The sequence below is a fragment of the Ictidomys tridecemlineatus genome, chromosome 3, assembly GCF_052094955.1.
Source record: "Ictidomys tridecemlineatus isolate mIctTri1 chromosome 3, mIctTri1.hap1, whole genome shotgun sequence".
Lineage (NCBI taxonomy): Eukaryota > Metazoa > Chordata > Mammalia > Rodentia > Sciuridae > Ictidomys > Ictidomys tridecemlineatus.
The window spans coordinates 46,162,266-46,175,943 of NC_135479.1; the positions used below are offsets into that span (position 1 = coordinate 46,162,266).

General features: G+C 48.4%; 1 protein-coding gene across 11 annotated transcripts in view; it reads left to right on the plus strand.

The window, feature by feature from the left end:
* Positions 1-13,678, plus strand: part of Rap1gap2 (RAP1 GTPase activating protein 2) — a 228,331-nt gene that overhangs the window by 127,353 nt on the left and 87,300 nt on the right. For 6 of the 11 annotated variants that reach the window (XM_078042659.1, XM_078042649.1, XM_078042652.1 and 3 more), the window contains one exon: positions 218-302. The exons of the other annotated variants lie outside the window; for them this stretch is intronic. In XM_078042659.1, the coding sequence (XP_077898785.1) occupies positions 218-302 (85 nt within the window). The remainder of the gene's footprint in view (positions 1-217; positions 303-13,678) is intronic. 11 annotated transcript variants of the gene reach the window in all.

Below are 13,678 nucleotides of genomic sequence, written 5' to 3' on the forward strand. Positions count from 1 at the left end.
TTCTAAGAAGCTCCCAGGATCTGCTGGTGGTCCAGGGATCCCCCAGGAACCACGTCTTTAGATGTTAGTACGTCACAATAAAGGAAGACAGTCAACTTTGGTTTTCTGCATTGTCTATCAGGCTGCCTCCCAAGCCCAGCCACTCTTAGAGCAGAAAGGGAAGGCATGGGCAGGGCCTTGCTCACCACTTCTGGTTTTTTTTTTGGTCTCTTCACAGGAAGCAGGAGCTGGCCAACAGCTCAGATGTGACCCTCCCAGACCGGCCACTGTCCCCTCCTCTCACTGCACCCCCCACCATGAAGGTAAGAAGCTCCTGGCTGGGAAGCAGTGAGGGAGGGAGTGTGGGGGAGAGTCTTGAGGCCTGACTGTGGCTTTGGCTCCAGGCCAGCTGCCCTTGTCCCACTGGGGGCCATGGAGTGCCTGTTGCCTCTGGAACCAGCATCCAATTAAGCTTTCCAGAGCAGGAGGAAAGTGTGATGGAGGCTCAGGGGTGTTTGTGTCAAGGGGCAGCGAGGAAATAGACTGGGACTGAAATGGGTTTGGCAGGACGCTTGGTTATTAGCGAGAGGCCTAGTGGAGGGGTGGGGTTTGGGAACAAGGGGCCCAGGCTGGAGGAGGTAGAAGAGACAGAATGTAGTTGGGTGTCTTAAGGGGCAGCTGCCAGGGACTGTTTGGGGCTGGGAGTGGATGTTCCTGGGACTTGGGTGGCATCTCCATGCTGCCTACCTGCCTCTTTCTGGTCTCCTTGGGATGGCCCTATTACCCCAATTCCTACGTGGGAGTTGCCCTGAAGGCTGGGAGCGGGGTAGTGGTGTATCAGCACTTTATTCAGAAGCCTCTTTCTTGGGAGATCACATCCCAGGACTCCAGGCCTAGGCTATCCTCTTCCAGGAAAGAGGAGCCTATCTTCTCTGCCACCCCCACAATCTTCTTCCCCTTTCACCTTTCACTACTCCTGCTCCCACCCCCTGCAGGATGGCTCCTTGGGCCTGCACTGGCCTTCAGGGGGGCTTGCTGCTCAGCCACTGCGCCTGTCTGGGCTGCTGTACATCCTCTCCCCTCCCTCCTGCCTTCACACTTTTTTTGGGTGAGGGCTGGCTCTGAAGAAGTCACCTGCCTCCTGAGTCATCTGAAGGGACACCTAGGCCAGCCTGCATCCCTGTCCCAGGCCTCTGCTCTGAGGTGATTCACAGGGAAATAACTAGGCATCTTTTCCCTACTGATCTGTCTTGCTCCCCCTCTCCCCTGACTTAATCTTTTGTAGTGTGACACCCCCAAAGGGAGCAGATAAAAACTGTCCATCTTCCTGTTATCAGCACATATCAGATACCCGCCTTGTACAGAGCCACTTGGTACACACTAAGGGGGAATATATGCAATGGCAGTAAAGCCTGCCCTGGTTGGGTTAGGTGTTCAGTGGGGGGTGGGAAGGGGATGGAACAGGACAGAGGGCTGACAGAAGACAGCTCTACTTCCCTCCTGGTGGAATACCAGGACCTACCAAAAGCCAGGCCATCTACACCAGCCCAGTTCTAGGGCTGGTATCTGACCCAGATGCTGGGGTGGTTTGCTTGCACCAGGTAAAGCCAAGGAACATGCATTCTTCTGACTTTCAGCCCCTTGGTCTGCAGAGCTGGGCGTGGGAAGCTTGTCTCTGCTTATGGATGGTTAGTTTGTAAGGAGAGCTTGGAAAGCCTGGGAGGAGTCCCTGAGTACTCTTGGCAGCCTTTACTCACACGCTCGTTTAATTCACTCAACACCCAATATTTATTTGAATGTTGTATTAGTCAGGACTCTTGGTTGCAAGTGACAGAAACAACTCACTTCAGCTAAGGCATAAAAGGGAACTTTTCTTGCCTTTGTCACAACAAGTATAGATGCCAGGCAAGTATATATTCGTGGTCTCTGTCTCTTTCCCTCTGCATTGTGTGTTACTTTCATCCTTTGTCAAGCTTTGTCTCTGTGGTGGTGAGATAATGACAATATCTTGGCTAAGTAACCGCCATGGAAAAGAAAGAGTATCTTTTTCCCATTAGTTCCAACAAAAGTGCCAGGGAGGAAGCTCATTGGCTTGGCTGAGGTCACATGTCTATACCTGAACCAATCATTGTGGCCAGAGAGATGGAAGGCTCTGATTGGCTAGGCGTGGTCTCATGACTTAAACTGTAATAACTTGGAATGGAGGAGGGGTGGCTCCTCAAAGGAAATTGAAATGCTAGTGTGAAAAGAGATGAAGGCAGGGCAGGCTAGACCAATAGCTTCCTATCAGGTGCTGATGATGTGCCAGCCCAGTGCTGGGTGCTGAGCACCTAGGAGTGAACTAGATATTGTGGTTCCTGTTGTCTTAGAGATTGTAGTCTCTCTAGGGAGTCAAAAGCTGTAAAGTGAAGAATGAGAGAGGGATGGTTAGGTATGGTAGATGTTCCAAGGAGAGGTGCAGTTGGCTCAGGGAAAATATGAGGCTGATGCCTGAGGGGCTTTGATGACAGGTAGAACTTCCTGGAGGGAATGGTATTTAAACTGAGCCCTGAGAGTTTAACAGGACTTAGGCAAAGTTGGAGTCAGAGTGAAGCATAGTGTTCTAGATCCTTGCTATTCTGAGGCCAGAGGACCAGCAACACCTGAATTGTTTGGGAGATCCTTAGATGAGCAGAAACTTAGGGCTGGGGGGTGCAGCTCAGTGTTTGCTTAGCACGTGAGACCCCAAGTTCATCCTGATACTATTTTTTTTTTAAAAAGGCAGAATCTCTCAGGCTCCATCCAAGGCCATTTATTCAGAATTTGAATTTTACCTACATTTCCAGGTGATTTTAATGCACGTGGCAGCTTGAGCAGCAGTGTTTAGACTTGGGAAATGCTTCAAGGAGAGAAAAGGTTAGGTAGGGTTGGGGATGTGGCTCAGTGGTAAAGCACTTGCATAACATGCACCAGGCTCTGAGTTCAATTCCCCCTACTTCAAAAAAAAAAAAACAAAAACAAAAAACCCCTCAAAACAACACACACACACACACACACACACACACACACACACACACACACATCCCAGGATGGTGAGCATCCCAAATTAGGGATAAAGAGGTTGATAACTATAGGCAGAAGACAGGGTCAAACAGACACCTGGAAGTTTGGCAGAGGATTTGGAAGTTTTCCGTATTGCAGTAATTGAAGAGTTTGGCTAGAAGATTCAGGTGATGGGACTTTTGAACAATCACCCCGGATGTTGTGAAGGGGATGTGTGGGAGGGAGCAGAGTAGAGATTAGGAGATGATCCAGAGGCTACTGCAGGAGTCCTAGGGAGAGGATTGGGACTGACTCCAAGGAGCCAGTGGGCTTATTTGAAAGTGGTCGGATCTTGGATTTCCTGCATGGTAGCTGGGTGACGTGAGAGGATTTGAGGAGAGACAGGAGGCAAGAATGTCCCCCAGGTTTGGAGCAACTAGACTTGGTATAGCCATTCTTTAAGACAGGAATGACCCAGGAGGGAGGAAGAGGGTCAGGTTGGAAGTTCTGAGTTGGACATGCCTGAGACAGGAATGGGCATGTCAGTGAGCAGCTGGGTATTTGGGGCCAGGCTTGGAGGAAGGGTGTGGCCTGGAGGTCAGACTCTGGGAGTGGTTCTCATGGAGGAGAGAACTGAAGCTCTGGGGGTGGGTGAATTTTTCCAGGGGGAGGGGAAGTGAGAAGAGAGGTTCCTGGGGAGGCAGCTTAAGGAGCACCCCCAGGTGGAAACTGGTGCTGGGGCTTCTGCCAACAAGGCTGGACACTGGCATGGTGGGAGGAGCATTTCGAGGGAAGGGATGGCAGCTGGGCCCACTGCTGTGGAAAGGCCAAGTATGACTTGGATTGCACAGTGGCCACTGGGCAGAGTGGCCTGACGGTTGCTGGGGTGTAACTGAGACCAGTCCTAGAGAGGGGTGGAGGTGACAGCAGATGGCATAATGCTGAGGAGTGAGTGGAGGTGGTGAAAATGTGAGAGGATACAGACCCAAGTGTGCGGACGTGTTGAAAGGAAGGAGTTAGAGGGTAGGTGGAGATGAGGAGCCAGAGGAGTGGTCAGGAATCTGCTCTGCTCTGGCCATCCGGGACCAGGGGTGATCAGGGAGGGGGGCCCAGAGTGGATCAGTAATCTTCAGGGAAAGCTCTATGACCCACAGTCAGAGGACCTCTCCTGCCCCAGGTGCTCTGTCCTTTTCCTGTTTAACTCAGCTCAGGAATTTCCCAGCTTATGACTTTTCTGTCCTGACCCTAAGATCAGAGTCAGCGCTGGGAATGGAGGAAGAAGATCGCGGCTCATCCTGAGGCTCCAGTCTGGGTTGGGACCCTTTGTGGTTGGTGTTGGGGGTCAGAGTGTGAGTTGTATGTGCTCTTTGTGACTGTCAGGTGGGTTTATTTTGTGGCTCTGCCAGCCTGTGGCTACAGTTAGGAGTTTTTCTGAGGCTAGGACTTTTTCCTCTTTGTGTAAAGTTAACTGCTCATCAGGGATTTAAAACCATAGTCCCCACCTCACTCCAGCCTGCTCACAACAGCGTGATTGTCCCTTTGTGACCACACCAAATAACATCACAGTTTCCCATTACCGAAATGTTGATTCTCCTCCTGTACTGAGTTCCTTGAGTGTAGTCACTGTGTCCTGGTTTTTGGATTCCCCAGGCCCTGGCTTGTGGAAGGTGCCTGGGAGATGTCTCTTGACCGTAGAAGACATCCAAGTGGGAGGAACTTGTTCTGCCCTGGTTTTTGCCTGAGTCTTCTGTCTCATCATACCTGGTTCCCTGGTCTCCAAGGGTGGGATCAGGCCTCTGCTTTGTTGACACCTCCCAACCTCCCCGGGTTATTTTTGTTCATTGAGGCTTGAGACACCTTGGATGGTGGCTGGATATACTCTCTTTCATCTCTGGCTCTGGGAGGTTCATGAATTGATTCTCTAGCCCCTGAGCACCTGGGCAGTGGGAGATGGCTTCATCCAGTAAGGTCTCATCCAGTTCCCTTGGGAATAGGGGTTCAGGGTGGGGAAATCAAGGATACCCTTTTGATGGCTTAGCTTGGGAGTCAGGATGTTGCGGGTGGGCAATCCATTTCTTTTATAGATAAAAAGTCCAGAGTCCCACAAGGGGGAAACGATTCATCAAGTCCCACTGAAGGTGGTCGTGTACCTCCCATCATCAAAAGACAGTTAAGGGGCTGGGGATGTGGCTCAAGCGGTAGCGCGCTCGCCTGGCATGCGTGCGGCCCGGGTTCGATCCTCAGCACCACATACCAACAAAGATGTTGTGTCCGCCGAAAACTAAAAAAATAAATATTAAAAAATATTCTGTCTCTCTCTCTCTCTCTCTCTCTCTCTCTCTCTCTTAAAAAAAAAAAGACAGTTAAATTCTGAGACCCAAACCATTTTTGGTGAAGTGTTCTCATCCCACCTCGAATACCCAGGGACAGTCCCTCTTCTAATTGCGCCTTCCATGATGAGGGGACTGCTGGAGCACTAGCTGTCTGCAGCTCCAGACTCTCCCCACGGCTCCCGGCCCCTGGCCTTCACTAATAGGCCTGCTATGGTAAATGGCCCTTCACAGCCCTCCCCCACCTCATCGCTGTTTGTGTTTTTCAGTTTTTTTTTTTTTTTTTCCTAATAGGAAGCTGAGAAAAAGCAACCAAAGAGATGCTGAGCAGATGGGCTGAACGGGAGCCCAGTTCCCAGCCAGAGCTCAAATCAAGGATGGGGCAGGGTGGGCTCGGAGAAGGCTGGGGAGCTGTCTTTCTGGGAATGCTGTGGATTGTTTCCAGGGCCACGTTTTTCATGAATCTGGTTTCATGGCCAAATGGATCAACAGGCATTAAGAAGGGCAGATTGTGTGCCCAGCATCATGTCATGTCCCTGGGGTCATGCTGAAGCAGCAGTCCTTGACCCTCAAAGAGCCTGCTGTCTACAGGGGGCCTTCACTGAGCAGAAGGAACCATATGGCTCAGCATGTGACCAGGCTCACATGTGAAAGGTGGCCGGCTTCTTGGTGGGGTGAGGAAGTCAGGAGGGGCCCTATGGGGAGCATGGAGGTTGGGCTAACACCCTGTGACGATAGGCCACAATTTTTCTGGTCTCTGACAAAAAAAGGAGTTGGGATGGACCCTTTGGAGGCTCTTGAATCAGGGCCTTTTGTTCAAGTTGACTGTGCTGAGACTTGATCTGACCTTGACCTGAACTTTCAGACTTGTTTCTGGAGCCCCACCAGGCCCTGGGCTGGCTGGGTCAGTTGGGAGATGACCCGCTGTCTCAGCTTCTGCTTCTATCTTTATGAAAGTTCTAGGGCAGCCCTAAGTCCGACCTTCTTTCCAGAACAGGGAAATGGAGGCTTAGTTCCTTCTGTGGGGAAGAACAAAAGTCTTCTTCCCACATTGCTCTTTGTGGGTAGCTGTGTGTGTGTGTGTGTGTGTGTGTGTGTGTTTACTGGGAATGGAATCCAGGGCTTCCTGCATGCTAGGCAAACATTCCACCCAGACCATCTATATGATCCCTCCATGGCTAGCAAATGCCTCCAGAAGCCCTCAGAGGTAGAGGAGGTAAGGGTGCATGCTTCACATAACTGGGAAGGAAATGGAGATCTGGGGACCTCCTCTTTGCCTTCTTAGTCCTTTTGTGCAGACCTGTGCCTGCGCACCTCCTCCCCTCGCTCTAGTTCACAAATTGCACATAAGCCATTCATTCTCCCTTCCTCCCTTGTTGCACTGCCCAGGGTGGAATCATCTCTTCTCTTTGCTTCTGGTTCCTGGCCCCGCTCTCCGGTGCACTGTCCTGGGGCTCCCCTGCCCACTGGCCGGCAGGGAATCAGAGGGCTGCGTGTATCCTGGCCACACCAGGTGACCTAAATGCAGACTGTGGGGAGGCATCTGTGGAGGGATTCTTGGGCTGGGCCAGGAAGGGTGAGGGATATCAGCAGAGTTCCCCTCTCCAGAAAGCCTTGGAGTGCTTGCCTTCCACGCATGAAGCCCTGGGTTCAATCCTTAGCACCAAAAGGAGAAAAAGAAAAGAAAGCAAAACCCCAAACCTTGAAAGAGGACATGAGGGGACAGATATTTGCTCCCTTCATTTTTTTTTTTTTGTAGTTGTAGATGGACACCATTTCTTTATTTTAGTTATTTATTTTTATGCGGTGCTGAGGATCTAACCTGGTGCCTCACACAGGCGAGGCAAGCGCTCTGCCACTGAGTTACACACAGCCCAGCCTCATTCACTCCCTTCTTTCCCATGGTCAGGGGGCTGCTCACCTGGAGCACTTGCCGAGGCTCTGTGGGCCCTGGGAGAGCTGCCTTTGGTCTCTGCAGAGACCCTATTCAGGTCACCAGTTTCAGACGTGGCTGAGTCAGACACCTGCCCAGGAGCCACTTCCCAGCAGCCCTTTGATTTCCCACAGGGGAGTCCAAGGGCAGGGCAAGTCTGATTTAAGGCAGACGGAGGAAAGATTCAGTCACCTGCTGAGGGCGGAGGTGCTTCTTGGCAGCTTTAGAGCGAGGAGATGTCTGTAGGAGCTCCTGCCTGCATGATCCATCTCCATCTGTGTGCACATCTGGGCATCCGTGTATTTTCCCTGATTTTGTTCACGTTTTAAGGCCAACTATCTTATAATTCTTGCAGATTATTTTTGATGTAATTGGATTTGAAAATTTACGTAGTATAAATTTATGCATCTTATCTGTTTATTTTTTTTATTAATGTGTATACCAGTGTGAGCCATACCCTGATTAAGATGTAGGATATTTCTGTCAACCAAGGAAGTTCTCCCAGTCCCTTCCTACTCAGTACTAGTGTTCTGATTCTTTTAAAACCATAAATTATTTTTTCCCGTTTTAGAACTTAATTTAAATGGAACTGGTACATATAACTCTTATGTCCGGCTCAGCATAATCTTTGTGAGATTGCCCACACAGCTGAATGTATTGGTAATTTGTTCCTTTTTATTGCTGAGTAATATTCCATTGTATGAAGACACCTCAGTTTGTTTGTTCTCCTATTTAGGAACATTTGAATTGTTTCCAATTTGGGCTATAATGAATAGCTAAATGCTGTGAACATTCTGGCAGAAATTTTGTTTATTTGGTCATGTGTTTTCATTTCTCTGAGGTAAGTACCTAGGAATAAAATTGCGTGGTGAAAGAACTGGTGAATGTGTAACTTTCTATGGAACTGCCAAACTGTTCACCAATAGTCGTACCACTTTACATTGCCACCAGCAACACCATTAGAAATCAGGCTGCTCCACAGCCTCCCAAAGTTTGCCATTGTCTTTTTAATTTTAGCTGCTCTCATTGTGGTTTTAATTTTCATATTTCTGATGACTGGTAGTGTTGAACCAATTGATATCCATCTCCATTTCATTTGATTATGTATTGTATGAGGTAAAGGGTTAAGTCTGTTTATTCCTGTATGGAAAGTCCCTTTTTTTCAACATAATTTGTTGGTATGACATTTCTTTCCCCATTGAATTGGCTTTGGTGTCTTTGCTGGCCACTGGGCACCATGGCACATGCCTGTAATCCCAGCAGCTCCTGAGGCTGAGGCAGGAGGGATCGGGAGTTCAAAGCCAGCCTCAGCAATTTAGCAAGGTCCTAAACAACTCAGTGCAACCCTGTCTCAAAATAAAATATAAAAAAGGGATGGGGATGTGGCTTGGTATGGTAAATCACCCCAGGTTCAAACCCTGGGACCAAAAAAAAAAAATCTGCTGATTTTAGAAGTGCACCTGTGCATTTATATGGTGTCTCTACAAACCACAGCATTTCACTAGATTAGGGATAGAAAATACATGACTTTTGGGGCTGGGGTTGTGGCTCAGCGGTAGAGTGCTTGTCTAGCATGTGTGAGGCGCTGGGTTCGATCCTCGTTGCCACATAAAAATAAATAAATAAAATAAAGGTATTGTGTCCAACTACAACTAAAAAAATATTTAAAAAAAAACCCATGAAAATACATGACTTTGGTGCCGTCACTCCCCGTTCTGCCCCTATGGCAGATATTAGAAATTGATCGCGACCCTCTTTTCCAAGAGCTTAGACCGATCTTGGAATCCTATCCAAGAAGGCACTGCTGGCAGCCCCTCACAGTTATTTGGAGTTGTAATTGGAGATGAATTGCTTCTGGCATCTCTGACTGAAATTGCCCCAAGAGGATGGGTTATTGGTTCTAGGTCCCACAGCGGGTGAGAGGCAGAGCCAGGAATGAGACCCCCGCTCCTTGTGTGATCTGAAGCCTATGCCGTGGTAACCACTGCTCCACACTGCTTTGCCTGCTTGACTCTTTGGAGCAAGCCACCTAGTCTCCCTGACTTCCAGTCTCTTCCCCTGTATAACAGGGACAGTGGCCGAAGTGGATTGAGCCGTAGTGGAGTAATCCATGAAGTACCTAGTGGAGTGCCCAACACGGTGAACGCTCAGTAATTGGCGGTGTCAGTGGTGATGGTGCCATGGGGATTTGAATGAGGTTCTTGTTTGAGAAACAGTCCTTCAGAGCTTCTTCTTTGGAGCTGCCAGCTCTTGAGAGTCCCTTGCCTGTTCCAGTGTATCTTTGGGCCCCTGGCCTTTTGAGCTGGAGGCCCCAGCGGGGAGCCCAAGAAATGGCTCATGGCGCCCAAGCCACAGGTCTTGGCCTAGGCACCCATGGCTCCTGAACCTTGTTCTTCTGCTCCTCTGTATGGGAGGAACAGGCCAGCTGGGATCTCAGATCTCTCTTCTCTCTGGGAACCTTCTTCCTCTCTCTCTGGATTCTCCAGCCCATCTCCTTAACCTCCCTGGCCACATGATCTCCCCGGCCAGGAGGCTGCTCCAGTTCCTTTGACCTGGTCCTGGATTCCTGTGAGGTACTTCTTTAAAGAGATGAAGCCATACAGACTAATGGTTAAAGACACAGTTTCTGGAGCTAGCTGGCCTAAGATCAGGGCCTTCTCCACTTCTTAGCTGGGTGACTTCTCTTGTTCCCCGACATTCCTCATTTATGGAACAGGGATAAGAAGAGTTCCTGCCTTGTGTAGTTGTATTGAGGACTAATTGAGATAATATGCCATTATCACTCGGAATATAAGCATAAGCCTGTTGTATGTAAATATTAGTCGTTCTTATTCGTCAAAAAACAAAAAAAAAATCTTTGTTTCTGAAAGATGAAACTTCGTTTCTTAGATAGCAATGCTTACAGAAAGTCTGGAAGGAAGCACACTGCGATTTTTCTGTTGTTAATAGTTTCTCTTAGAACGCCTTGATTTCTTCCCTGCCAAGTCCCCACAGCTAAGGGGCCTTTGGGTACAGTGAACATGAATTGAAGTTGCATTTCTGTGAGTGGTCCCATGGGATCCTGTGTATCAGATGCAAAACCATGCTTGACCAGTGTGGATGGCAATGAGACCAGAAACAAGGATCCCACCCTGCAAACTAAGACAGACCTAGAGTGGGGAGCATCTTTCTGGGTTCTACTTCCAACTCTCGCTTTCGGAGTCCAGCTGCCCTGGCCTCAACTGGAGCCACAGGCCATGTGGTCCCCATGGTGGCAGGAAGAACCTGTGAGGCCATCTTCCTCCCAAAGGTTGGTGGGATTGGACTGTGTAGAGACTTGCATAATTCAGGGCTATGGTAGAGTTCTGGGGTGGGCCTTGGAACATATTTTATCATCTGTTTGTCCCCACCAGAAGTTTCCTTCCTAATTCCTTTTGACTATGGCTAATACTAAAATAACCTTGTATTTCTGGGACAGATGCTCATTTGTGGGGAATATTGGAAAGCAGGGTGCAGGGCCTAATAGCATTAGGAGGCCCCTGGGGTACAGCCACCCTCTTGACCTGAGAATTCTGTTATCTGGGGTCTTGGGATGACTAGCAAAGGTATTTGATTCACAGACCCTCTTTCCTCAGGCCTATCCCTTCTTAAGTCCCTCTCTTGGTCTTCAGGCTTGTCCATCAAGCCTCTACCTGACCCTCACAGAGCAGGTGGCATTCTGGGTGTCTCGGATACTTTTTGGGCTGCTGTAGCCCCAACTCCATCACTTTTGCCTTGGAGGCCTGACCAGCCATCCTGGCTCAGTACCTAAACAGGAGCCACAGGCCATGTGGTCCCCATGGTTGCAGGAAGAACCTGTGAGGCCATCATCCTCTACAACATCCCTGCTTGTTTCGGAGACTGTCTCCCCCTGTGGATTGTCCTGGGTTTGCACAAAGTCCTGGTCCTGGTCCTGGTATTTAATAATCAACTGCATGAACTCATGTAGTTCAGTTTCGTGGACCTCAGCTCTTACATTTGCAGAACCGAGTTCATCCCACGGGGTTGCTCTGAGAATTTAAGGAGGAAGTTCAAGCCTGGTATCTGGGGCTTTGGGGGCGAGAGGCCAGTGGTTCTGAAGGGATGTCACCTGTGCACTCTGAGTCCCAGTAGGTAGCTCTTATGTGTTTCCTTCCTGTTGACTTTCCCCCCCAAGGGCCCCTGGCAGACATTTGGCTCTTGGCTGAGTGTGGAGGTGGAGGTTCAGGCCTTGGGTTTGATTTGTTACTAGGGCTACTGTAATGAATGATCATAGACGTGCGTGGTATCTTAAAGCAACAGACATTTATCCTCTCACAGTCCTGAAGGCCTGAAGTCTGAAGTCAAGGTGTTTGCAGTGTCTTGCTCCCACCAAAGGCTCTAGGAAAGAATCTTCCCAGCTTCGAGTGGCTCAGGGCATTCCTTTGGTTGTGGGGTACGTGACTCTATTCTCTGCATCTTCTGAGGTCTCTCTTCTCCCTGAGTGTCTCTACTTTGTGTGACTCTTATAAGGACACTTGGATATAGATCCACCTGGGCAATCTAGGGTGATGATCTTCTTAATTTTATCTGCTATCTCAGTCTCTTAGTGCTTATAAACATCAGAAATTTATTTTTCCAAGTTTTGGAAGCTGGGAAACCCAAGATCAGGGTGCTGGAAGATCTGGTAACAGCTTTCTCCCTGCTTCCAAGATGGTGCCTGGTGGAAGGTGGAAAGGCAGAAGGGCCTAATAAGTTCTCACCTCTAGCCCCACCTCCCCTTTTTGTTTTTGATACCAGAAATTGGATCCAGTGGTGCTTAATCACCAAGCCACATCCCCAGTCTACTTTTTAAAATTTTTTATTTTGAGACAGGGTCTCCCTAAGTTGCTTAGGGCCTCACTAAACTGTTTCTGCTGAGGCTGTCCTTGAACTTGTGATCCTTCTGCCTCAGCCCCTAGAGTCATTGGGATTACAGGCATGAGCCACTGCCCTCCAGCTCTTTTATAAGGACCTGAATCCCATTTACAAGTGTGGAACCCTCGTGAACTGATCACCTCTGAAGGACCCTGCTTTCCAATGCCATTACTTTGGGGTTTTAAGTTTCAACATATGAATTTTGGAGGGGCATATGCATTTGAACTATAGCATCTACCAAGACCTTCTTTGCAAATAAGGTTGCATTTACAGACTTTTGAATGTGAACATATCTTTAACCCACTACAGGGCCTGGGAGCTCCTGGTGGCAGCTTGGTGAGACCCAGACAGCACCTCTCCTCCTTATATAGTTGGACATGAAGTGTGGACTGCAAGACTGTGTGTGTACGGCACTGGGCATTGCAGGGCCAGGAGGAACCCGCCCTGTGCAACTGTAGCTCACATAGACAGGCCTGGCCTGTCCTTCCCCTTCTTTCCACCACAGAATCTGATATAAATGAACCCACAGTAGGTGCTTAGTAAATATAATAGATGATTGATGAATCCTCATTAATGGATCCACCTTGAGAATATGGCACTTAACAAAAACCAGACAAAAACCCCAGAATTTTATTAGAGAATTTTCATAAGACTCCATGTTTTTTTTTAACAAGTAAACAGCAAAACACCCTTGAAGCAATTTTTAATAAAATGATAAATGCTTATTGTAGAAAGTAAAGTACAAAGAAGTGCATTATTAAAAAATTAATAATGCACTAATAATCTTGCCATCCAGAAATATCTTTTCTTACCACTTGTTAAACATCCAGCTATCTTGGCATCGAATACACAGGCATCCTTAAATGAGATCACTCTGTGCTCCTTTGTAGTAAATGAAGTTCAATTTGATTTTCCAATGATGAAAAAAAAAAAAAAAAGAAAAACAAGTGGCTCAGAAGGAATTGCTAAAGTTTAAAGAGGTGTTACCTCTATAAGAGATAGTAATTTTTATGAGTTCTCCAAAGATCAGGGGAAAAATTATTATAAAAAAGCACCAAACCTTTGTAGGTAGAGATAATTAATTTTTTAAGAGACAATCTCAGCTCTCTATGTTGTAGCTGGCTTTCTGCTTTGGAATTTGAGAACCAGGTGGTTTTGGAGGGAAGACAGGGCAGTCTGTGAACGTGGTCCTCACACGATGTGCTCCTTTTGAGGGAGCCTGCTGTTCTCAGAACAGGAGCCTGGGTAAAACGGGGTTTGCCTCTCCAGGTGCATGGAGGGAGCCTTCCAGAGCCCAGGCTCAGTTACACGTGGAAATCAAGCTGAGCCCATCTCGGGAGGCAATTGGGTTTGTGAGCAAATGACATGGGCTGATCTGATTTAATTTGGCAGCAGGACCGAGAAGTTTCTGAAATGTCAGATGTTAATATGATGGCTGACTGGCTCTACATGGGAAGCCAGAAGAGGGGGGTGGATCCTTCTGCTGTAGAGGAGGAATTTTGGGAGAAAGGAAAAGGGTAGG